This window comes from Melopsittacus undulatus, chromosome 5 (assembly GCF_012275295.1).
Source record: "Melopsittacus undulatus isolate bMelUnd1 chromosome 5, bMelUnd1.mat.Z, whole genome shotgun sequence".
Taxonomy (NCBI): domain Eukaryota; kingdom Metazoa; phylum Chordata; class Aves; order Psittaciformes; family Psittaculidae; genus Melopsittacus; species Melopsittacus undulatus.
In genome coordinates, this window is record NC_047531.1 from 60,332,361 (window position 1) to 60,358,299 (window position 25,939).

Genomic DNA, 25,939 nt, shown 5'->3' on the forward strand with positions numbered 1-25,939 from the left:
ATTTTAGGCATGCATTTGATGTACTCTGGTTAGCCAGCTGATCTCCCCAAGCTCCTTCCATAGTTATGAAGAGGTGGAAGTATACAGTATGGTTGGGATCCCAGGTAGACTGAGATACTATGCTAAAGCACTTCTGTATAGTCAGACAGGGTAAATCTGCCTCCCTCATCCCCATGTGGCCAACCCAGTAGCTGTTATAAATTGTTATCATTCTACTGACATCAAAAGATGCTGAAGGTCTTCTCCAGCACCACTGACAGAAGCCTACTGTGCAAGGCATAAAGAAAGCTCACCAGACAGCTCCCACACCCTGGACAAGCTTTGTATCCTTTCACAAGAACAAGATAGGATATGAGAATTTCCTCATACATAAATTTGGTTGTATGGTGCTTTGGGAAAGAAGACCTCCCCACATGCTGACAGCAGCCAGTAGGCATTGGTTCTAAAATTGGCACAGGGGCTAGAGTGCAACACAGTTTAAAAGCTATCGTTAGAAACCCAGCATGAATAACGTAATTTTCCTTTAGGCTGGTATTATGCTTATTTTCTGGGAAAGTAAAAAAAAAATAGAGAAAATACAGCTTTAGCCGTTCCAAGAAAGAAATGCTATGAAAAGTGGTTGCCCCTCCCAGCTATTTAGCCTATTTATGCTTGGGGACGTCGATTTTCTTTTAGCATGCATTTATTTTGGACTCTATATAGTGAGTGAGTTCTTTCAATGAAAACCTGCTCATAACAGGTGACTGAAAGCGTTTTTTGCCTTGATGCAGGATTTCTTTCTCACTGCCCAACATTTTGGAACATGATAAATAGGGGGGAAAGTATTTTATAGCATTTGACTAAAGAAAAAACCCTATGTATTTGCAATCTGAAAGGAAGCATTGGAAGGTTAAAATTCAGCAACAAAAGGCTCTGGAAGGAAGCATGCCTTGGCAACTGTCTTTGTATAGAGAAATCAGCCGCTCGTTCATCTTACAGAAGTCAACTTCTGTAACACTGTTTGCATTGTGCCCTCTAATGACTGACGCTGCAAGAGGGCTGTCGAGCTAAGAAGGGAAACAGTGTGAAAGTGAACTGGGATGTAAAGACCCCCTGACAAGATGAAAAATGGTACGAGAATGCTTTGCCGCTTAAATGAGTCGAGAGCCGTGTGAATGCTGAAAAGGGTGAGATGTACTGGGAATTGTGTTGTGTATTTAGCAATGATCTAGAATGACCCAAGTGGGTATGCCTTAAACATAAAATGAGGTGAATGAAAAGGGAGGAAAAAATGTGTGAGGGTCACATTCTGCCTTCAGAAAGGTGCTGAGATTACAGAGAAATCCCCAGGGCCAGGTCCATCATTTCCGCACTCTACCTCAGGTCCCAGCAGAGCTGCTGGGCTGGTTTCTCAGCCCTGGTTCCCAACTGCTCCGTAGCACAACAGGGAATTTACAGGGCACTGTAGTCCTGCATCTGGCCATACTACGGCTTTTACAGGCATTAATTTTGGCTGGCATAGACAGTCTACTGGCTGTTTTTCACCTGCCGCCTGCCATTACCCCATCTTCTTGTCCTGTCTTTCTCCCATTTTCAGCTGTCACAGTATAATAATTAAAAAAATACCTGTCTGCCTATGGGCTGCAAGAAAGGGCTTGCTAATATTCATCTTCTTTTGTTGCTTCCAATGCATAAAAATCCTTTCTGTCATTCTGGAATTATTAGAAGAAAAAAGAGATTTTCTTCAATGGGATAAAGCTAGGATGGAGAGATATTTTAAAGCAGAGCTGGTTTAGTTATTTAGAGGGGTAACTATTATAATGCTATTGAAAGAGAATAAATACATCAGCCTGAGGCAAGGTTTTCAAAGCACTTAGGTCCAACATTCATTAAATTTCTGGGTAAAAGGAAGAGGGGGGAAAGAGGTATTAACTGAACAGCTGTGCTGAGAAACAAGTTATTAAAGACCCCATTTCCCTCCTCTTGCTCAGTTAAGGCTGGCCATTTAGCTGTTTGGCTTGTTCAGTAGCAGGTCTGTGCTCCTCTCTGCCTGGCTGAAAGGGGCTGGGGTCACCAGACCTGGAGGAGCCTTGTAGAGGCTGAGTTTTCTTAGGCCCCAGCCCATTTGAGTAGCACTGCTGTAATGGCACAGCACTGTGGGAATTTGGAACCCTGTTGCCTGTGCCAAAGCTTGCTCCCAAAGACTGGAGTCTCCATGGCTGCTTCTGATGCAGAAGCGAGGCTGGCTGGTCCATCATGTGCTGTGCCTCTGCAGGTGCTTCTCATTCTTTTCAAACACTAGCACTCATTTATGCATAAATAGATACAGTAAACCAGACAGACCAACTAGTATCTGTAGTGAGACCAACTGTGATGGGGATAAACAGCACAGAAAGAAATGTTATCTTAGTATTTGTGCTTTAGTTTAGATGCTTGAGCATTCTGTCTGACTCCATCTGTATCTGTCCATTGCTTACGCAGTCCAGTTGCTGTACTGTATTTTGCTTACTCCTATTTTGATGATCCAGACATTTTAATAAGACAGGAAAGGATCACTTGAAAAGGTTTTGAAAGTTTCTGTTGTTTGCATTGGTGCTGAAAAGTCTTTTAAGGACTTTCCAGGTTAGCTTTAAAGTGTTATCTGTGGTGGTTACATCTGACCCATGTGAGAGGGCAGCTGAAATCTATTCATTACAAATAAATAAATCAGAAAGTCATCATTAGCTAGGGGTGTATGGGGGGGGGATGGCTGTGTGAACCTACGTAATAAGTAGGAGCTGTTTATGACATGTTCGAGTTCCTCTTCTGTTTTGTTTACTGCTCAGGTTTTCATAAACCTTTCTCATGGCAGGTCTCATCAGCAGTCATACAGTTAGGAATAGCACACTTGGAAAACCACAAGTTAAACAGAGTGGAAGGCAGCATTTTCCTGTAGCTGTAGCCATGCCCCAGCTCTGGGCTGGATCACCAGGCACCCTGACTGCCCTGCATTGTTCCTGATGCTGAAAGCATCTGGTGCAACTCCCCAGCTCCTTTGGTTTTATGGCCAACCTGCTCAGGACCATGTTGGCAGAGCAGGCTGAGCTCTTTGAGCAGCAAGAGAAGCAGAACCATACACAGTGTATTGCCTTCCTTTCTCTACCACTTTCCCTATGATTGGTGAAGGAAGGGGCACCAGGGTGGTGAGGCATCTCTCAGCTCATTTCAGCAAACATGGGATGCTGGTTGTGTTCAAGTGTGGCCATGCACCTGGAGAGACTTTTAGATGAAATGCACTTAATAAAACTGTACTTAATAGCAAAATGTCAAAAGAGTAAAGCTGCAGGCACAGGCAGCCACCAAATAGCTATGGTAAGTAGCTGCTCCCCATGCTCCACAGGAAAAGACAGGGCCTTCAGCCTTGCCAGCAGAACCATGCTGCTTTAGAGCTTGATTTCGTTGCATCTAGGGGCTGTCGGGCTGCTCTTGCCCTCTGGCTGCGTCCTGTTTTCTTTGCTTTTGCCAGCAGTGTGAGTAATGCCAGCAGCTGACAGGGGAGCTGGCACTAAGTGTGCTACGCTGGCTTTTCATCTCTAATTACCCCCCTTACATGAGGCTGTCTAGCTGTTAAATTATCTGTCTGTCATGAACATATCCGAGTATAGTCACTCATGGTCCTTGTGCTACCCTTGGCTCTTCCTTTGTTATTCCTAGATTCTTTCCAGCTGCCTAGGATGAGTAGATATCTCTGTTTTGGGGGTTTATATTTTTTTTCCTCATAATTTCTTACGTTGGTGATGGCAAGGCACAAAAAGCTGGCTGCTGAGGTTGTGGGTGCTATTTCTGCAGTGCTGCAAAGGTGTATTCATGTTTGTGAGGGAGAAAAAGAAAAAGTTTTTGCAGTGTTTCCCAGGGATGCTTTGATTATTGGCCCATTTTTTTTCTTTCCTGGAAATTCATGCTTCAGCTGGAAATTCTGTTTTAAAGGTCCTTTAAGTTCTCAAATATGTAATAAAGGTATGATTATACAATGCCATGACATGCAGATCGACAAATACCGATCTAATTGAAAATATAACTGCAGAATATTTGCCTTTGACTGAACTGGACATAGAGGCAGACATCATGCTCACCCTCTTTCTAGTCTATGTAATAGCGTCTAGCTGGCACAGTATCTCCTGTACATTGGCATTGCTTGCATCCTGGAGACTCTTTGGGCTTTGCTGTGGGTGATCCTTGCTCTCTTTCCCTTACTAGGTCCATGGGAAATGCATGTGCAAGCACAACACAGCAGGGTCCCACTGCCAGCACTGCGCCCCGCTCTACAATGACCAGCCTTGGCAGGCTGCCGATGGCAAAACCGGAGCCCCCAAAGAGTGTCGGTGTAAGTAGCCAGCCAGGAACAGTGTCTCCAGGGCCTCTTCTGGAGCATAATGATTCTCCTCCTGTGCCTTTCTCCTGTATTTCCAAGAGGCAGCAGATACTGTGGTGGTGGGCAGGTGTTGGCAAAACAGCTCGGTGAGTGGAGAACCAATGCCATGTTCTGCCCAGCACTCACCACATGTTTGTATAGCAGAGACAGCCCTGTTTGCACAGCCCCTCACTTGGAAATTCTCACAGGGCCGTGCTGTCTGTTGATTTGGCCTTTCTGTGGGACCCAAGTGCATCTCCTTGGAATATGGTCTTCTGCAGTGGGCAGACTGCAGGCCACTGGGGTGCCTTGAAGGCAACAGGCAGCCAGCATTGTTCTCTCCCTGGGCAGCACTGACAGATACATTTATGGGAGGCATGGCCTTCTCTGCTGGACGTGGGCTTTGCTCACCCTGTGGAGATTGGGGGTAGGAGAAGATGCAGGCTCTGGGGAGGTTTAGGGATTACTTCTATGGTTCTGGGCAGGATGCTCAGGGTGAGTGCAGGCTGCAGGGGACTTCAGAGCTCATGGGGCAATCTGCTTCAGTATCAGCAGCAGTCTAACCAGAAAGGCACTAAGGTTTAACTACACCACCTCAGAAAGGTTTGCAGGCATGCTGAACGCCATTGTGCTCTGGCTACAATGCTATCAACACAAGCTAGCATCAGCCTTCTTATGTGTGCTGTGGTCGCATTCACTGCTGTGCGGATGTTCCCCAAGGGAATGACAGTGAATCCCTGTTTCCACCAGCAGCATCTGATAAGCAGGAGTTGGAATAGATCTCACTTGACCCCTGACTTCAAGCATGTGGGCATCCAGGCTTCCTCCACTGCCAGGGCAGGGAAAGAGGAATGCTTGCCTTCTCCCACACACCTCCCTTCCACCTGCCTTTTCCTTCCATCAGATGCAAGGAGCATCCTGACAACATCCACGTGGCAGATGCTGTACAGAGAGCTGCTGATTTCTGAAACAGAGAGGAAAGGGTTTTGCCCCAGCAGAACCAGTGAGGTCTTCCTGCACTAACCTGTACTGGGAAACCCATACTAGAAACAAAAGAGTTAAAGAAACAATTTTTTCCTTAAATATGAACTCTAGAGGTTGTGGAGCATGGATGAAATCGTGATGATACTTCATGCCTTTGAATGAATAACAGGTTCATGGGTCAGCTCTCCTATTCCAAAACATGATTCAGATTTTTAATGACTCTTTTCTATAAATCAACATCTTTCACTGCCTTAATGAGTCTTTCTGTTTTCTTTCTCTTCACCTCAGCGTGCAAGTGTAATGGGCATGCTGACACTTGTCATTTCGACATGGATGCATGGCTGGCATCAGGCAATCGCAGTGGTGGTGTCTGTGACAACTGTCAGCACAACACGGAAGGGCAGCACTGCCAGCGCTGCAAGCCGGGTTTCTACCGGGACCTCAGGAAGCCTTTCTCTGCCCCAGATGCCTGTAAACGTAAGTCAGTGACCACTCACAAAATGCTTATTGAGTGGGAAGGTGTTACAGGAAAGGTGAGAAAGATCTCTGCCCCTCCTTGGAGCAATTTTCTTGCTTCTGTGAAGAGCAGGGAGTTCTTTGAATTCCCTTTTGATGCTGTTTGCAAAAAGCAGTGGTGTGGTTTGCGGGGCTAAATCCTTCAGATGCTGCTGACATATCTGTCCTTAGGATCCCTGTAGCCTGGGGGCAGGGAAAGAGAGATGATTCATTGACTTTCTCCTGCTATTTTTGGAGAGCAAAATCTGCATCATCTTTTCATGTTCGCCTTGTTTGGTGATTGCCACAACCTCGGATGGGTGCCTCAAGCAACAGCTGATAAATAGCATCGCCCATCAGTGCGTGTTCACAGCATCAGTAGGTGGGTATGCAGGGGGAGACAGGAACATAGGTTAAGTGATATTCCACAAGGCATGACACGGAGGAGGCCAGGCCAAAGGCAATGACTTGGCCACATGTGAAATTAAATATTTCCCAAGCAGAAGCAGAAATCCAAAGCCATGCTCCCCAGGGATCACTGTGAGGATGGTGACTCACTGTGGGGGACTCCGGATCCCCAAACCATGCTGAGTACATTACACTGGTCAGCTAAATATAGGGTGAAGGAATGCTCTTCCCTCTGCGTATTCAACCACCCACTGGCTGCACCAGATTTCTCCTCACTGACCCATGTCTGGAGGAGGACATTCATGAGTGACAGAAAAAAATCTAACTGACATCCTGCATGTGTCATTTGAGGGGACACTGAGCACATCTCTCTCCTTTAAAGGAGAGGTACCTGTGTTTAAAGAGAAACCCTTTTGCAGTAGGGAGTTGCATTCCAGGTTGGGAGGCTATATGAAGTTTCACTTCTGGCTGCATGGTCAGGTGGGGAGCTTTTGTCCCACTCCTTCACTGCACATCATAGAATCATAGAATGGTTTGGGTTGAAAGGGACCTTAAATATAATCTAGTTCCAACTTGTCTGCCACAGACACGGACACCTTGCAATAGACTACGTTGCTCCAAGCCCCATCCAACCTGGCCTTGAACACTGCCATGGATAGGGCAGCCACGGCTTCTCTGAGCAACCTGTGCCAGTACCTCACCACCTTCATAATGAAGACTTCTTCCTAATATCTTTTCTAAATCTACCTTCCTTCAGTTTAAAACCATTTCTTCTTGTCCAATCACTACAGGCCCTTGTACAGAGTCCTTCTCCACCTTTCTTGTAGGCCCCTTTTAGGTTCTGGAAAGGCTGCAGTAAGGTCTCCCTGAAGCCTTCTCTTCTCCAGGCTGAAAAACCCCAGCTCTCAGCCTCTCTTAGCATGATCCTCATGAGACAGCCTGACAGCCTGTCACAGAAGTCCTCCTATTCTCCTTTCACTTACTGAAAGGAGGAGCAGTAGCAGCTGAACTGCCTGTTTTACAGCCCTAATGCTCTTTAGGAAAACAGCATTGACCACAGCTCTCCGTTACTTGTGTAAATAATTATTTCACTGCTGTAGTATGTACACAAATTTGATTTTTAAACAGTGAATTTAATGACTTTTTTAAGTTCCTTTACCTACTTGTGTACATCAGAGTTCCAAGTCTTCTCCTCTGAAACATCAGAGATACTTTTCCTACATAATTATTGCCAGAACTTAGGCAACGAACTTTTCTTTGGGAGTTTTATTAGTAAAAAAACAGATTTAAATATTGCACTTGGATCCAAAGTAAAGGCTTGAGGGGTTCTTTCTAGCTCACAGATTCATCCTTGCTGATTAAAAAACTCCAACTGGATTAGTTAACTCCTGGTACATAACACAGGAGAAAAGACTGAAATAAATTCTGTGTGGGACCCTCAAGCTCCTAAATGTGCTTTTCCTGGGGTTCTGCTACCTTTGCTAGGGCTGTAATTCATGATGCTCTTCTTTGTGCCAGCTCTTGTCAGGGAAGACCACACACTTTTCTGAGGGCATTGAAGCCAGGTCAAGCTTTGGCACTGATTTGAGTGCAGTCTTCTGGACACCTAAAACTAATGTCCTTCACTTTGGAGGTGATAGGAGTGGCCACTGTCTCCTGTGATGTCCCATCAAGGAGATGGAGTTTCACAAGGGACCTGTCATAGAGTTTTCCTGGTGCTGAAACACCCAGTGCAAGCCCAGAGGCTGTTTGGAGGGTCCAGGAGGAAGTCAAATGGCATCTCCTGGGCTGGCCAGCACAGAGACTTCTTCCTTGCAAAACCAGATGAAAACAGAGGTCTTGGGACGTATTTCTGCAAAACAGCCACGGCTCAAAGGGAAGGCTGCCAGCAGTGTGCGTGTGCCTGTGTGCAAGTTAGCCCAGCGCTAATGAAGTCAGGCATTACATCACACCATTAGCTCTGTGTTAGCCAAATCCCAGGAGACTTGATTAAAAAGTTCCTCCCAGCCCTTCTGGGCAGGAGAAAGCAGTGGAGATGAGATAATTAATGGGTATTTTTGTTGACGTATGCCAGTGCTTGGCCTTGACTTTCTCTGCTCATCTCTAAATCACTGGCCCGTGGCATTCCACGTATTTTTTAAAAAAAAAAAAGTGTGCCTGACATAAAGACTATAAATTTGTTTCCATTACTCTTTAATGCAACAATTCAGCTTCTTTATGGACCAACTCTGTGTCCCAGAACTCTGGTATTTAAAGGCCAAAAGTAGCATATATTTGGCAAGAACTGTAAGATAGCTTTGAGTACAGTGTTAAAACACCTATATTTGTTTACCTTCTGGATTAAGTGCATGTACTTTGTTGGGGGTTATGAGTTACAGAGCATGAGATACTCAAGTATCTCAGCCTGAAGTACTCATAACCCCGCATACATAGGGCTCCACAAAAACGTAGGGGTCATCTGAATGCTTTCCTTTCAGAGACCGTATTGCTACGAACACACAGATTTTTTTCTCTCTGGCCTTTTCAAACCCTCACAAATGCTCTCCTCCTTAGGATCCCTTTACTATTGCCTTTCTGGTCTCCCACTGCAGGGGATGCTCCCTACACTCAGGGACCCAGCATCTCATGGGGGAGCCCAGCAGCTTGCAGGGCCATAGCAAATGACTAATGACTGTTAAATTAAATTATACAAGAGTAATTACAGCCTGTGCCTGGCACATTTCCAAGGACCATGCCATGGTCTGCAATAACAAGGGATGTGCGTGGTGCCCTGTTATTCTTTTGGGAAAGGCCACAGCATTGCCTACTTGCTTCTGGCTCAAGGCACCGTTATTGCTCAACTGCAGGGCAGCACTGAAAATTTTAACATACCAAGGTCAAAGTAAATAAAGGAGTTGTTAAGCCGTAATCTATAAGGATACTTTAAAGATTCTTGTATGTGAAGAGCATATATAATATTTGCTCAGAAGTAGGAGTGTACCCGATAAAACGTAACATTCTGCCATTTAAAAGAGCAATCTGAGGACTCTTTTCCCCTGCCATACCTATCGGTCCTTTTCTTTACATCCCTCGTGAATTTTTAAGCCCCAGCTACAGTATAATTGCAGACAATAAATTGGGGTTTATAATTGCTGAGTTTATTTTTGCTTTTCAACTGCAGGGTTTTGAGGGTAAATATTTGTCATTTCCAAAGGTTAGCAGGCAGCTGAAGAAACCATGAGGCTCTCACTAACCCAGGGTGGGGAAATCCAGCTCCTCTGGAGTCCCATTCACTGGATTTTGATGCCAATCAGCACATGACATGCCAGGACAGGCAGCTGTTATTTCACATGTGTGTGGAAGTCATGTGCAAAATAATGCTACGTGCTACAGGGTGGTGAATATTTAAACAATGCTGCTTACAAATCACAAGGAAAGCAAAAAGATGAAGCCTGTGTCTTGGACCCAGGCTAGTGGTGCCCAGCCAGCCCTTCTCACACTGTAGCTCCCTTGGCCATGGAAACCACTAGCCTCTGCAGAGGGGTGGCCACTATCACTAGCACGTGAGACAGGCACTATCTCAAAGCCTTGCACTGAGAGTCTTGCACTCTACACCCATGTATCCACCACAAAGTGCCATCCAGCACTATCTGTATCTGCTTTATCTGCTGCTCAGCTGCTCCTCTTGCCTTTCTGGAGGGGGTCTCCTATAACCTCTGCTACAGCGAGGTGCAGATTGGGTGGAAGGAGGAAAATAGAGTCTAAAACAAACACTCAGTGCAGCAGTCCATGAAGCGAAGGAGCAGTAGCTGCATCTGGCCAATGTTGCATTATCAGTCCTGCAGTCTTTTCTTCCTGCCATTGCCACAGTATGCACACACTTGGTCATATTTTCATGCATTTGTTTCAAAGTTGGTACAATGAGCTAACATTTGAGCTTTAGATTCTCATCTCTGTGCTCAGTGCATAGTGATGAAAGTGCACTGTATGTCTCTGCATTGCTCGGCATGTTCCCCCTGCAGCACCTCACAAACACCCAAAGCATCCAGCTTAATGGCATTTAGTATCATCTTCAGCCTCCACCCAAGGTACAGGACCAAAAAGCTTCAATTCACCAGCCACCAATGGAAAGCAGGTTGGCGACTTGGGGAGCTCACAGGGGAACAGCCAGGAAGGACAAGTTTCATGGATGTGGATGCGCAGCCCTTATAGAAATGACCAGCCTTTGCAGCACATCTCTTTGAAGCTTTTATTAAAAAATATAGCTAACCACATGCTCATTTTTCAGTGCTGTTTTAATTGCCTATGAGCTTGCTGCTATGTTTTTCATAACAGCCTCTGTACATTTAATATTCTTGCCTCACCATGGTGTTGCCACTGCCATGAAATTTTCCATTAGGAAAAAAAATTGTGTGAAAACATTGTCTAAAACATTAAAAGCTCCAACCCCAATAGGGGCTGGGTGTTAAACAGCTGAAACCCAACTGAAACAGGACCAAATCTCTCTCTGAGCACTGAATTTAGCTCACTGCAGGGGAATAGAAGAGTTTTAACTGCTTCATATTTCCCCTGAAGGGGCTGAGGAATGCCAGAAATACCCACCACATCTAGTAGGAAAAGAGCATTTGACTACATGTATCAGGTGTAAAACACTTCACAGACTTCAGGAGAAAGGCATGTGAGGCAAGCACTGCTGAAAACTATGCTATTAAAGGTACTGGAGTTCACTGCCTGCAGCTAGTAATGCAGTTTGTGGAGAGGCTTTCTAATCTTTTAATTTTATATAATTATGTTTGTTTGGGAATGGAAAGGGTGGGGAAAAATTGAAGATTACTTTGGCAAAGATTTTGGAATCGTAGTCGCCTCTAAGTTAACTGCCAATATTAACCTACCCTTTAATATTTTGAAATGACACTCCAGGTATGTCAGATCCCTGAAACCACAAAAATGTTGTCAGAGCAAATTAAATATATGCACAGAGCAATAGGTATTTCAAGAGAAAGGAAGGTTGTGCTGCATGCAGTGCCTTTTCTGCTTTATTGCCCTCAAGTTGCAAAATCATAATATTTGCATTGGAATTTGGTGAAAAAATTTCCCCCAAAATGAAATTTTCCCAGGAAATCTGATTTTTATGTAAATGGAGCTTTAGACAGAAGTTTTCCAGCAGGAAGTGTTTTGCCATAATGCGCAAGGTTGATTGTGTGTCTGGGTCTGAGAACCAAAGCCTGAAGGCAGGAGAGCATGAGTCACCCAGCTACTAGTCCTGTGGGAGGAATCACTCTGCCTGCTGGCCAGGCCAAATGTCCAGAAGTTTGGATCACACTTTTGTTAGGTGTATTTCTGGTGTTTGAAAAGATTAACGTATCTGGAGAGAAAAAGATTGACACAACAGACACAAATTGCATTCATGCCAAAGAAAAATCCTAAGCAGTAAGCAAGGAAAACATCACACCACCTATTTTAAGGCATCCTTTCTAATTTGTGATAATGGCCATTTCTCCCAGTGTGTCCCAGTACGCTTATAGTGCATTGTTCTGCTGTGAGGGGCTGTGGGAGAGGCAAAAAGAGCAGCTGGCATTTCTGACATGCACTCTGCAAACCCATGTCCTGGAGTGTACCCAAAAGCATATCTCTGAGCCATTGGTGTCCTCATTCTTGTTTGTTTGTTTGTTTGTTTTTAAGTCATTGAATTAAGTAGGTTGGAAAAGACATTCAAGATTGTGAAGTCCAACAATTACCCCAGAACTGCCAAGTCCACCACTAAACCATGCCACCAAGGGCCTCATCTACACAGTTTTTGTATGCTTCAAGGGACAGCTATTCCACCATTCCCTGGGCAGCCTGTTCCAATACCTGACTACTCTTTCAGTGAAGAAATTTGTCCTACTCACTGATGGCTTTTAAAGAAAACCAGACAGAGGGGTACTTCTTTGCTCAGCCTCCACTTCAATTAAAATGACTGTCCTGAAGGGGGTTTTAACCTCCTGGATGCAAGACAATTGTTATTACTTTAGAAAGCAATTGCACTCTGATGCATTTTTTCAGTGAAGCACTCACAGCTACTTAAACATCATTGCGAGCCAGGCACATCCCTGGGTATTTGGCTGGACTGGAGTCTGGGTGCTACAAGGAAAGTAGTAAAGGCCTGTTTGGCAAAACATAACATGACACCAGGGTAGGTTGACTAATTAAGATAGCTCAAAAAGTGAAAATCATACAGACTCTGAAGGGGGACTGCTCAGATGTATACGGGTGAGGGTCAAAAACAAAGCCCAGAAACCCCACCAGTGTCCCTGGCAGGGCAGTGTTGTCTCAGGCTTCTCCTGCACCTCTGTCCTGCAGAGCTTTTGCACTCACAGATGCTCTCTCCCACAGCGTGCTCCTGCCACCCCCTGGGATCGGCCACTCTCCCCCTGGGCCCCGGCACCTTCTGCGACCCCAACACTGGTGACTGCCCCTGCAAGCCCAGCGTGGCAGGGCCCCGCTGCGATCGCTGCCTCCCCGGCTACTGGGGCTTTGGTGCCTACGGCTGCCGCCCCTGCGACTGTGCCCGCAGCTGCGACCCACACACAGGTGACTGCCGTAGCAGCAGGTGAGACGCCCAGACATCCACTCCCAGCCTCACCTTACTCCTGGGATCTCCATCCCACGGGGGCATAGGCACCTGCTCCCAGCCTCGCCTTACCCCGGAATCTCCATCCCAGGGAAGGCATCGCACCAACCCCATTTATGTATGGCACATGAGCTGAAAAGTATCTATTATATACCATATTTGGGATTGGTATGGTCAGGAACTGGGGACAGAGCAGGAGCTGAGGCTGTGGTTCACCTGGGTGCGTGGCACACCATGGCATGGCACCAGTGATGTTTGATTATTGCCTCTCAGTGCTGGTGTTAATGTATTGGGTGTTTTCCACAACCTTCACAGGTGCTTCCTTTCCAGAAGCAAAATATGGCCCTCAAGGATGTCTGAGTGAGAGGAGACCAAACCTGAATTTTGTTGCTGTTGCAACTCAGCTTGTGTTGGACTTGGAGTCAAGCTCTGACTTTGGAAGACAGTACATTTTAATAACAATTCACCCTCTGGATCTTATATGTTGCTTCTTTTTTACCACACTGGAGTTATTCATAGCATATAGATCTCTCTAATTTATTTTAAACCCAAAATGTATTCACAACCCAGTCTGACAATACTCAACCTGTTCACTTTGCAAAACTGCTTTTTTACATTTAACATCACCAAGATGTTAATGCAATATGTTAAATGTTAAATGCAATACGTTTAATGTTAAATGCAATATAATATAAATGCAATACATTGCAAATGTTAAATGCAATACATTTGCATTTAACATCACCAAGACATGCAGTCATGTTGGGTGGGTTGGTAGAGGCCCTACTTTCCACTGGCTCCAAATTGACCATGTCCCTTTCCCTCCAACAGCTCAGATGTGACCTGGCACAATGAAGCACCTCCTTTTCAGGCAGTGCTTAATGAGAGCGAGCCCACCTGGAGCTGGGAGGACGAGCAGGGCTTCTCAGCGCTCCGGCACTCCGGTAGGACAGCAGCTTCACGTGTGTTTCCCTACCCCATCCCTCCAACCAGCAGCCCATGCAGATGCAGTCTTCTGCACTAGCTTGTAATTAGCACCCTGTCAGTTGCAGGAGGGGGTGGATGTTCTGCCATTAACATCCTGTGTGACCACCTCCTTCCCCTCCACAAGTTGGAGGAGTCTTATGGCTCATCCCCTCAACATGAGGACCCTCTAGGCAGATGCTCCATGCTGAAAGCCTGCACCCAGCATTTAGCTGTCAGTAGGACAAGAGTTGCCTGCCTGCATTTGCAGTCCCAGCTCTGAATTTCAAGGCTGAATACTCTCATGTTTTACTTGGCCACGTTTTAAATGTCTTTGTATTTGCTAGAACTACAAGATGCTGGGTAAACCAACAACATCATTTAGAGGGTGGTGGTTACTGGCAGGTAACTGGAAAGTTTCTAACTCAGAATTTATTTTGCTGATACACACAATAACTTTGGCATCAATTGCAGCTCCTGATGCAGTTATGGCCTAGTATTTCAGCTATGGCTTCAGCTGGGGAAGTTGCTTCCCTTTTGTTGCCATAGTCAGGAGTGTGAGGCTGCTGCAAGGCAGGTTAACCCCATGGCGCAGCATCAAGCAGTCCTCCCTTGCAATCACTGCATACAAGCAGGCAAACGTCATTTCCTCCATCTTCAGAAAGCGACATGATAAAATCTCAAAGATACAATAATTGAGTTAATTGAGAGGAAAGCTCCATCATTTTTCTGGGCAACTTCATTTTGAACGTAAATAAGTATATCACGTTATTCTTTGTTCTAAGATCACGGAAGTCATTAATCTGCCTTAACCTCTGCAACATTTCCTTTTAATATTTTGTCTGGTACATTACAGTGTGGAAAATACCACAGGGAAAGACATGCATGTTATTTGCATAACAAGGCAAAATAATAAGGCCTTTGTTTCCCTTCTCTTCAAATTGTAAACAAGGAATAATTACCCTTGGACTAAGACTGTATATTCAGTCTGTATATGAAAATAGGGCTTTTTCTGCATGGGCTTTGCAGACCACATGAAAACCTCTTGCAGGCTCTGTCTTTTAGAGTACAGTCCACAGCTGTTTGCTTTCTTTCTTTCCCCAGGTAAATGCGAATGTAAAGAGCAAGTTTTAGGGAATCCCAAGATCTTCTGCGGGATGAAGTACACCTATGGTGAGTTGCGGCTGAGGTGGCAGGGACATAAAGGGAGGTGCTGCAAGTCGGTCCAAGAGTGTCAAGCATGAGACGTGCTGCTCTGTGTACTGCTCCATCCCAGCAAACCCAGGAGTAGCCCAAAACCATGGACTACTCAGTCTAAGGGCAGATCTTTGACCTTTCCAAAATATATAGATACCATAGTGCCAAGTTAAGGTGGGTAAAGCATCTTGGTCTGTTATGCACCTCTCTTGCTACCAAAATACCCTTGTGCTAAAACCATGGGAGGACTAGAGCTGTTAATGCCCCTGAGAGGTTGTCTAGATAAACTGTAAAGTACTGTTGCCAAAAATGAGTCACTGAAACTCCATCTGTGGACCAGGTGTCCCAAGTGCAGCATAGAAATCACTGAATTACACTGAATGTGAGGATGGACAGTGTTCACCACACAAGACACTATGCTGAGGAAACACCTCCCACCACTGAAAACTGCTCCCTGTCAACAAAGTTCAGCTGTTGCAATGGGGTGATGTATACTATCCATGTGTCTATTGGATCTAAATGAATGAGAGGAGGCAGTTTGTTTCCCAGACCTCTCTGGTGTTTGCCAGTGAACCACCTCCTTCATACTGCAGCAGAACAAGGAATGCTCTGCACAGCCCTCCCTTCCTTCACAGTCTTCCAGGGGTCTCTTGCACCTGTTTAATCTCACACTGAAGTTGAAAATGCACAGAGAGATAACCCATACCTCTGCAGGCTGCAGAGCAACCCACAAAGGGAAGTTCAAGGGGCTGCCAGCTGTTGAAATATAGCCCTGGCTTAGCAATATTAACAAAAAGTCTGATTCTGCTTTGCACTGTTCCCTGACCACCATAGTGACTGTGTTTAATTTTGCAAAAGATAAGGGAAAAAAAGTAACAAAAATCCAAGTTCATAAATCTCATCTAAAGTGCACTCAGGCTTCCTACCCCTTCATCACTCAACTCGCAAAGGTGTCAGCTAAACTGGAGAGACAGATGAATTATAGGGCTCATCATGAGCTTCAGGAGGCCATAAGGCAGGAAGAGTTTTCCCTGAGCTTCCTAGCATGCAGAGCTGAATAAAGCACCACCATGCCATGACATGTACCAGTGTAGGTAGGCATCAGCATGGTCAGGGGGAGGGTCATGTATGGGACCTGAAACCTAAGCTTCCACCGTGCAGAGCTGAATAAAGCACCACCATACCGTGACATCTACCAGTGTAGGTAGGCATCAGCATGGTCAGGGGGAGGGTCATGTATGGGAACTTGAACCTTGAGCTTCCACCATGCAGGGGCTCAGCAGATGGAATACAGGCAGCAGGAGTGTGCCTGTGGGTATCTGAGCTCAAAATACTCCATGCTTTGTCTCAATCCCCGCCAATATCTCAGTCTCCACTACTCTATTTGGATTCAGCAGGTGTGCAAAGCAGAAGGACCAGCAGCAAGAGTGCTCACCAGAGTGGGATGTGGGCAGCTCCTCACATCCCTGCCTACTGCCTGGCCTGCCCAGGCCAAGGCCAGCAAAGCCTCCAGGTCCATCCCTAAAACCAGGGATTTCCACTTGATTTCCACAAGTGCTAAGGAAGCCAGTCTTTTCTGAGCTCTCGGGAAAATGGGGCTCCCACAAGTTTTGAAAATCAGGTCATTGGGATTCTCCTGCTGCCCTCATGGCAGGTCCAGGGTCCGTGACCAAACCAGCTGGCAGAATTCTTGGCTACAGGTTTGGGGATGTATGTACTCCCCTGGCAGTTGACCCTGGCATCCCCAGCAAGGAGCATCAGGCTAACTCCACTGTAATTAAGTAATAGTCCTCATTGCATCACCCAGACCAAAAAAAAAAAAAAAAGAGAGAGCACTGTAAATAGTATATGTTCCTAGTTTTTAATTTATGTCTTTCCAGTGATCAAGACAAAGATCTTGTCAGCTCATGACAAGGGTTCCCATGCAGAAGTCAATGTGAAGATCAAGAAAGTCTTAAAATCTACAAAGCTCAAGATCCTCCGAGGCAAGAGGACACTCTACCCTGAATCCTGGACTAACAGAGGCTGCACTTGTCCCATTCTCAATCCCGGTAGGTTTGACTCCCTGAGCAGTACATCCCCACCACATTTACACAAATTCCATTCCCACCTCTCCATCCCCTCATGGCAGTAAGCTCAGATTGCAGCTCAGTGTCAGGCTGTTACGTCATTTGGATTCCAACAACAATCTCCATCAAGTCTGAGTTTTGTAGAACAAAACTTGGTTCATTCTACAGACTTTCAAACACACAATTCATTTTATGAAGCATAATAACAGAGTCATGGCTTTATGACTCTCAATCTGCTTCCAGAGGGAGGGAAGTGCCCATCGCGCCATGACATAACTTGTCAAAACTAACGCTAATTTGAATCTATATAAACACATTTAAATCTAATTTGAGTCGTACTGTCCTGAACTCTCTTTGAAAGTGGTATTTGCATCTACAAGATTTGGAAGATGTTCTCTTACAAAATGAGAGGAGAGCTTTGGCTTCACAGTTTTTTTCTCATCTTCCTTCACTGAAACGGGGTATAACCAGTGGTGGCTAAGCAGTACATGTAGTCTCCAGTACAGACAAGGAGATGCACATTCAGGGTTTTCTTCAATAGGGCAAAGCTAAGCTTCAGCTGACACACCTTTCTTTGCAGCTCTGAGACAAACCAACAGTTATCAGCTAATTCAGATAAAGGGTTTTTTTTCCATCAGGCACACACATCACTTGGAAATCACCAATCAAAATGACAACTTAGTGCTGATACATCCCTTATGTGTGGAGCACCAGGAGCTTCCTCTGGGAGGAAAGGGCTGTCTGTGAGGCTGGATCATGCAAAAAGGTTATTCATTGATGAGGTGTTTGTAGTCTTCTTTCATCTCCGAGGGACTTCCTTTGGCTTTGAAGGCAAGCTGCCGTGATTGCAGAGCTGTAGTAAGGAAGTCTTGTCAGGTGCAAGGGTCGGATAAATCAGCAGTGTTGGACAGAACTTTACTGTTTTAAGTGCAGTAAGACTTTGGATATTGGTAAAACACCATAAATCTATGATTAAATTGATACAGCTGTTTTATTTTTCCGTATGCAAACACAAGTAAGAAAGCTCAGATACAGCTGCCTTAATATGAACTGGAGGAATGCTGCCAGAACACTAAGCATGCAGGGTAGCCCACACCTGACACCCAGCTTCACTGATTTTCGCTAGCGGAGGAAAAGACAGCAGTGATCACAGGATCAATGAAGATTGCTTGGATGCCAGCAGAAGTGTTGAGGTGCAATTGCCCTTAGGGATAGTCCAGGCATCTGACACATTGGGTGTTACTCCCTTGCCAGCTGTCATGATTTACACTGCAAAGCTTGGTGTTGTCTTGAAATGCAGCTGCTGGCATCCCGTGAGTGTAAATTAATCTCAGCTTTCATGTTAGAATGAAGTTGTGAATTTTGGTCCTAATGGGAAGCTTGAAATTGTCAATTGAGTGCATCTTTATGATTCAGTCATTTCAGAAGAGAAAAAAAGGATACCAGATAGTTTTTCAAATCTCATTATTTTCTTTAGGTACCACATTCATTTCTGACTGATTGGTAATACTGTATTAGCAAATTTAACCCTCTCTCAGAGTAAGAGCTTTTGACCTCCAGATGAATAAACCAGCAATAGCCAGATAAAAAGCCAAACTGACATAGAACAATTTCCTGACTTATAGCTATAACGAAAATCGCATCTCCCACAAACCTAGAGGAGATCAAAGGCAAAAACAACAAAAGGAAAGACATATTTTTATTCTATCTCACAACACTGTAGGGATATCAAAAGGAGGGTAGGCTCTTAATGACTCTGGCAAGAAAAAAAACTCCAAGTATTTATCAAATCTCCATGGGCTGTTTTCAGATTGTAAATGTGCTTCAGTTCCTGTGAGGGGATATTCACTACCCTTGCACACCTTCCCCTCCACACACACCTACAGAGGCAGGTTACACTGCTGGGTGGGCACTGAGCTGAAAGGTTTAAAGGTCTCAGCTGTCTGAAAGGAAACAGCAGTACCCTTCTCTTCCTTGGCTTTGCCAGGCACAGACACAAACAAGCAGAGAACTGCCTGCCAGCGACAGAGGACAAAACCCACAGCCTCAAGTCCTGGCTTGTGGCATCTCAGTCATTTGATTAATTTTACTTTTATACTTCTGTAACATCGGGTTGAAAATCCATAAATCCTTACAGAATCAGCAACCACAGTAGTATTTGCTTGCTCTGCTTGGGGTGTATGCCATGTTTCTCTCTCCAAGGAGACAGATTTAGGAGCCCTTGAAAAGCGCTGTTATAATAACAGCAGGATTAGCATCACCAAAATGAATGTCTTGAATCACCATACATATTCCCTTTGTTTACTTGGCAGAAGAGAGGATGTGTGTGCCCAAAACCTCAGATGAAGTAGATAACAAATTGTATTGAATTAAAGAAAAACATGCTTGACCTTTAACTAGGGGACACTCTTTATTGTGAGCTAGAAAATGAAAACCCAAGAAAACACAAGCAGACTCCCCACTGCAGCCAGGATGGAGTGGGATGACTGAGAGCACTGCCGGACACCCGTCTCCCCAGGCCAGTTAGTACTGCCACATGGTGCTCCCCAGACCAGTGCAAAGAGGAGGGCTACAGGGAGGTCACATGCTTGCTGTATCTCAGTTGTGCTGCAGTGAGATGCTGTCCCTGGCTGGGAGCTTCTCCTCCATGTTTTCCTCATTTATGGCACATTTGTGGCCCATTTAGGCTACTGGGATCTTTGGCAGTGTTTCTTTAGCTAATTCAAGCCAAAAGCTTCCCGCCATCTCCACACTTAGCAGTTTTTGCCTGATTCTATTCATTCTTTAATTCATGCCCTGAAAGCCAACCGCAGACCCGAATGGCTGGGGCAAGCCCTGTGGCAGAGCATTGCAGGGCTGTACTCCAGCCCTCTCTGGCAGCTTCTGGATACCAGGCAAGGTTCACCAGACACTGTTGTCATGTCTCTAAAACATCTGGCAGAGGCAGAAATTAATGCACCTCTTTTCAGTGTGCCTGCCACCCCCTCAGGCTTTTCTGGGGTGTTCACACCAGCAAATCTAGTATCTCCTCCGCTTCATGAGAGAGGGTCTAGTGTGTCTTTGCCTGCAAGGGGAGACCAGCCACTCTGACCACCACTGGGCCATCCTACACTGTCAATACTGGAAAGCACTGAATTAATCAATTTCCAGGCAGGTATTCAGACTGAGGCAGGTGGCTGCCAAGTGAAGGTAATATCAGTTCCCAAATAAGGAATAAAAACTGGTAGCACAGCACCCAGAGTTCTGCTTCCATTTATATTTAGAAGCTAACAAAGTCAAGGTTTGTATACTCTATCTCACTGGCAGATATGCCACAGGGATCATTTTTCCATAGATATAAATATACAGATATATGAGAGCATAAATATGTATAAATATTTATTCATATACATCCTTTTTTACATGGGACTAGATATCCAGGCTGACCTTGCAGTGTCAATAGGCCTCTGAAGTGTAGTGCTGTGCAGTCCGTGACCGCTTTGCTGGTTTACAGGCTTGGAGTACCTTGTGGCGGGACACGAGGATGTCCGAACAGGCAGACTCATTGTCAACATGAAAAGTTTTGTTCACCAGTGGAAGTCAGCTCTCGGAAGAAAGGTCCTGGACATTTTGAAAAGAGTCTGCAACTAGAGGTGTGCAACTGCCTTGGGCATTTCTTTATGCACAAAATGCAACGGCCTTCACAGAGAGAAGACCTATAGAATGAAAACTGGAATGTAAGAAAATAGTGCCAAAACGTGTAGTGAGGCATTCAGAGTTGTAGGCACTGTCTAATTTAACCCTTCCTGGCCAATATTCATTCACTCGCCAGTAGCTTCCTTGCCAGGGGTTTGCCTGAGCCCAGCTCATGGTTACATTGAGGGAAACAAAAGGCAGGGCAATGCTTGTCTCACCACAGTGTGATGTTAGAGCAACTCCTATGAAGCCACTGATCACCCCACACTGCTACCCCAGTGAGGGAAAGCATGCCCACAAGCTACAGCTGAGAAGGAAAGCATCACTGCCAGTGCCACCAGTGGGGATCATGAACGACTTCCAGAGGCTCACGGTGATTGCTGTGGGGAAGGGATGGCCACAATGGCAGGTAGGCACTGGCAGAAGTATGGCTGTGACAACCACCCTTCAGAAACATTCCCTTGGGTTAAGACATGGCTCCCGTCAAAGAGAATTGGGTGCCACGTGCTTATGACCTGGTCACCCCACTGAAGGTTTTGGGGGCTAAATTCTCTGCTGGTGTTGGCGAGGATGGAGCTGCTGGAGTGAATCAAATCCCTCTGCCTTGGCACAAGTGCAGCACAGGGCAGAGGCCAGCTCTACCCCGACCACATAGCTGCAGAGAAGAGCCAGCTCCAGAGGGTGCAGCATCTCTGAGCTTTTGTCCTTGAAGTGTTAAGAAATGAACCTAGCCCTAGTGTAAATATTTCATTGTATAAAGCACTTTACTACCTGCCACTTCACAGTGCGGGAAGTCTAATTGTGTTGGGGAAAGAAGAGGTTGAAGGTGGCACATGAAAAAAACTCTCTGAAACAGAAGCACTCCTGAAGACCCCCCAGTTGAACGGCGTTAATGATATAAAGGGAATGGCCAGCCTGGCACTGGCCACTCAGAGTATCTGAGGGTGCAATCTGAAAGATAAAGTATTTGCACTGAAGTTCCAGCTTCAGACCAGCACTTGGACCCCGTGGGCAGGACTCCAGTGGGACTGCGCTAACAGTGTGAGAAGAAGAGACTTTGAGATGAAAAATGCAATTGCCAGAGGAGAAAACCTCTGCCTGCAGAAAAAGGAGAGGATACGGAGAAAGGACTCACACTCACATTCACGTACCACAACCCAGCGATTCATGGTGGGCCTGGAGTTTGTTATAGTTTTGTGTTAGTATTTAAGGCTGAACATTTTATTTGTTTTCTCTGTGTTAGTGTTTGCAATATATATGGCCATTATACTTCCTCATTAACACCAGTATGGAATATAGCACAGTTTTCAGCACTAAAATGTATCTTTTCTGTAAAGCATCTTTAAACCACATTGCATAGAGTGTATTTTGTTCATGAGTGTGAGGGGAAAGAAAAAGAAGACATACAACTCTGGAAAAGTCATGAGTCTACCAATCTGCTTTACGTATGTATTTTTCTTTCAAGGTCCTGTGGACTCACAAAAAGAATTATACTATTTTGGTAATTTGGTTTTGTATCTCATGTATGTAATAAATATAATATGATTTCAACTTCTTCACCTTGTGTCACTGCTTACTCCACTGGCAATGCCACTAAAGAGGATAGCAAAGATGATACTGGGAAAGCAGAAGCTGCCTTGGGGGATATTTTCCTCTCTGGGGGGTTAACATTCACCAAAAGCCAAGTAGCATGGTTCTAGACATCCCATTTCACCCCTGTTTTTGGGAAGCTTGTAAGCTCTTCTCATAAGAAGGTGAATTGTACTTAAGTATTTTCCAAGCTGGCCAGATCCTGAATCCATGCAGGCCTGATGGCTGAGTTGCAGAGCAGTTACCCATGAAAAGAAAGCTGGGGATGGCAGAGATCAGGTTCAGTCCTACATTTGAAACTGTAAAGGGGGAAAAAAGGCTGTAGGAAATAAGCACCGTGGCAAAAGGTCTATAAACAAGCTGCAGAGTGAAGTCAAGCATCAGAAATGAGTGGCCAGGGGGTCACAGAATGGGCAGCAGCTCCCCAGGCAGGTGGTTAATCAGTGACTGCCAGGCCACCACACTGCAGCAGCATGCACCTCCCTAGCACAGGAGAGGCCAGGACAAGATTCCTCCTATGGAGACACTTGGAGACTAAGAACCTTCAACGTCTCCATTTCAGTTTAAAACTTCACAGTTTTACCTGCTTGACATGTTTTTAGCTTCATTTACTTCAAAATCATTAAAACTACATGTGCAATGGACAGTCAATAAATGGGAATAGGATGTCTGTCCCTGCCCACCTGAAGAGTAGATTTGTTCCTGGAATAGACTCCAGGAGTAGCAATGCCTTGACCAGTCCTCCTGTATGACAAAAATCAGTGTCAGGAAACCCAATACAGTCTTAATCAGAATTGGCAGCAGCACCCACAAAAGAGTCTTTTCTTCCAGAAATACCCCTCTGACCTTACAGACAAGAGCTGCTTATGCAGGCAAAGCTGGCAGCTTCCCAGGGGCTGAGCTGCCCCTCTATGGGCTGTGCTGCCTCCAGCAAGAGAGTGGAGGTGAGTCCTGAGTTTTCAGGGATCAAGTGATGGCAGTGTCACTGTGAGCTGCAGCAGCTCACCCCATAGCATCCCCATGCTGCCCTCATGCCTCACCACACCTAAAGAGCAAGTACCTCCCTGCAACTGAAGCAGGAAGCTCGGTGGAATCTGCAGCCATCCCTGTTTCCAACGCAGGAGGCTACATGTAAGCAGTGGCTGGGTGTCAGTGACAGGGGTAGGGTTGACTGTCAGAGACACCATGCTCCTGGTTGTCAGCATCGCAGGGGTGACTCTCAGTGACATGCACTTGGGCTGCAGAAGGTAAAGTGGGTGTCTTTGACCCAGCTGCCACCACAACACAAATCCTAAGTGTACATGGCAACACAGCCCCTCCAGTGTACCTACGTGTGATGATTCCAAACCTGTATTTCCCCAAGGCACTCATGGAAGATCTCTTTCCCCCTTTCTGGTGGGTTTGCACATGAGCTCTCAGCAGATGCTTTGGCACAGAGAAAGAAACACCCAGCCCCCCAAGTTTTCAGTCTCTTTTTGCATTCTCCAAGCCCAAATCCCCCACCTCCCAGGAGGTCTCCTCCATCCTCAACAGTTCCCAGACCAAGAGCTGGTGGGCTGAAGAAGTGGTATCTCCTCCTGCCATGATGAGAGCTGGGTGAGGGCTCAGGCTGTGCTGGCTGCACGTGTGTGGGCCCAGTCCGTCCCCAAAGGAGAGCAATCTTCCACTTGCAGTGGAAAATTACAGGCATGTTTAATATAGCTGCTCTGGTGAGCTAAATCTTCTGGGATATGACCATGTTGCTGGTCGTTTGGCCAAAAATGATGTAACATCTGGTGTTACCGGCCTGCCTAAATGGAAAGCCAGGCTGGTATGGGTAAACATAACAACTCATGAACAAATAGCTGCAGTATTATTATTTTTTTCATCTTTATTTTTAGTTATCACATTGACTTCAGTATCAACACTGGATAGAACAAACATCTCAAAAATGTCCGGTGGCTGCTGCACCAGCATCCAGAGGAGCCCTCTCTCCAATGAGGCGAGAGGAGATGGGCTGCCTCTGGGCCTTCTGGACTGATGTGTTGATTTTTCGATGACAGTGTTTCCAAAGTATGCCTCAGCCCAGGGGTCACAGCTTCTTGCTGCTCTTTTCCCACAGATCAGCACAGAAACATCTCAAATGCCTTTAATTGCTTCAAGGGAAGGCAGTGAGGCCTTGGTAGGGCTCTCAGGCTGGGAAATATACTATATATGGGAAACTTGTTGGCATATTGAAAATGTTACTATGGCTGAGAGTCCAATGTGCTGTGGCAGGCATCAGGAGAACTGCTCTCTGTGCCCAGCCCAGCTCCGGGCTGTACTTGTCTCCTCACTTCTCTGTCACTCCAGCAGGTCCTTTGGAGCAAATACAATGCTGGGCTGCTTGCAAATGTGATGTGCTCATGAGTGTGATGTGTTCATGAGTGTGATGTGCTCATGGATATGATAAAGCCCAGTTGATGCCCATAGCCCAGGGAAAACTGTCATGCCCAAGCCTTGTTTCCTGCAATGTGATCTGCAGCTGAAGGCATCTCCAAGCTCTACCTGGACACTTCCTCAGCAGTAGAAGATGCACAGAAGGTATCAGGATGCTGAGAGGGCTAGGTGCAGGTGTGGGTATGGGGGGATGAGGGTGTGCATCCCCACAGGACTGTTCACTGCTTCATTTCTCAGATGGTGTTTCCTCTGCTCAAGTCTTCAAGCTCCCCTGACTGGGAAGGTTTCTCACAGTGCTGGCATTTTCTTTCTTTGATCTCTTCTCTCAGTCTTACACACAGAAGTTATATACACTTTTTGAGCATAGGACATGGATTTAAAGCCATCTGGAAACCAGGGCTGGCAAAAGGGCCTCAGGTCTGTAAGAAAATTGCTGAGAAGAATAAAATTGTTTCCTAAACCCAGCATTAGTGAAGTTTCCCTGAACTGACTTGCTGTGGACATGGATACACACCCTTCCAGCAGGTGCAAAATGCAGTCCAGCTCCAGGCTCAGGACACACACTGAGGTATTGAAACACAAGAAAAACAGATCAAAACCAAGCAACCATCCATTAGGCTGGTGTTAACCTGGAGTAAAGAACATTCCTCACTGCATTTCCCATAGCTCATTCACACACGTCATCCCTACCTGGTTTAGTAGGAGATATTTCTAGCATTATAATCTGAAGATATGCACCTGTAAAAAACACAGTTGCTCTCTGTCTCTGCTCTTCACCCTTTGTTCGCACCAGGTGCAACTCACATCCAGACCTTGAACATTTGTGCAGCTTCTGTGTGGTCAAATCTGCTGCATAATCTACTTGGGCTTTATCTGCACAACACCTGTAAGAGATAAGGAAGCATGATTTCAGGTACACAAGCAAGGACTGGAGATTCACCCCACCTAACATGAGGTGCTGCTCGCAGGTGACATTGTGCAAGGATCCCTGATCCCTCCAGGGTTGCAGAAGAAACACAAGAGCACGCCAAGGGGCAATAGCACAGCTGCCCAGCTGCACCACAGGGGCAGGTCAGGCAGCAGGAAGATGCACAGGTATTTGTGTAGCTCTAAGAGTATCACCAAGATGCTCTTGGCGGAACAGAAGGGGATTAAACCCTCCCTCTGTAGGTGCAGGGA

General features: G+C 45.7%; 1 protein-coding gene across 1 annotated transcript in view; it reads left to right on the forward strand.

The window, feature by feature from the left end:
* NTN4 (netrin 4) overlaps positions 1 to 22,311 on the forward strand; it is a 45,202-nt gene extending 22,891 nt beyond the window's left edge. Inside the window, exons 4-10 of the mRNA XM_034063354.1 lie at positions 4,216 to 4,342; positions 5,642 to 5,830; positions 12,611 to 12,827; positions 13,680 to 13,792; positions 14,916 to 14,984; positions 16,889 to 17,059; positions 20,571 to 22,311. Coding sequence (XP_033919245.1) covers positions 4,216 to 4,342; positions 5,642 to 5,830; positions 12,611 to 12,827; positions 13,680 to 13,792; positions 14,916 to 14,984; positions 16,889 to 17,059; positions 20,571 to 20,707 — 1,023 coding nt within the window. The 3' untranslated portion in view covers positions 20,708 to 22,311. The remainder of the gene's footprint in view (positions 1 to 4,215; positions 4,343 to 5,641; positions 5,831 to 12,610; positions 12,828 to 13,679; positions 13,793 to 14,915; positions 14,985 to 16,888; positions 17,060 to 20,570) is intronic.
* Positions 22,312 to 25,939: the final 3,628 nt, after the last annotated feature.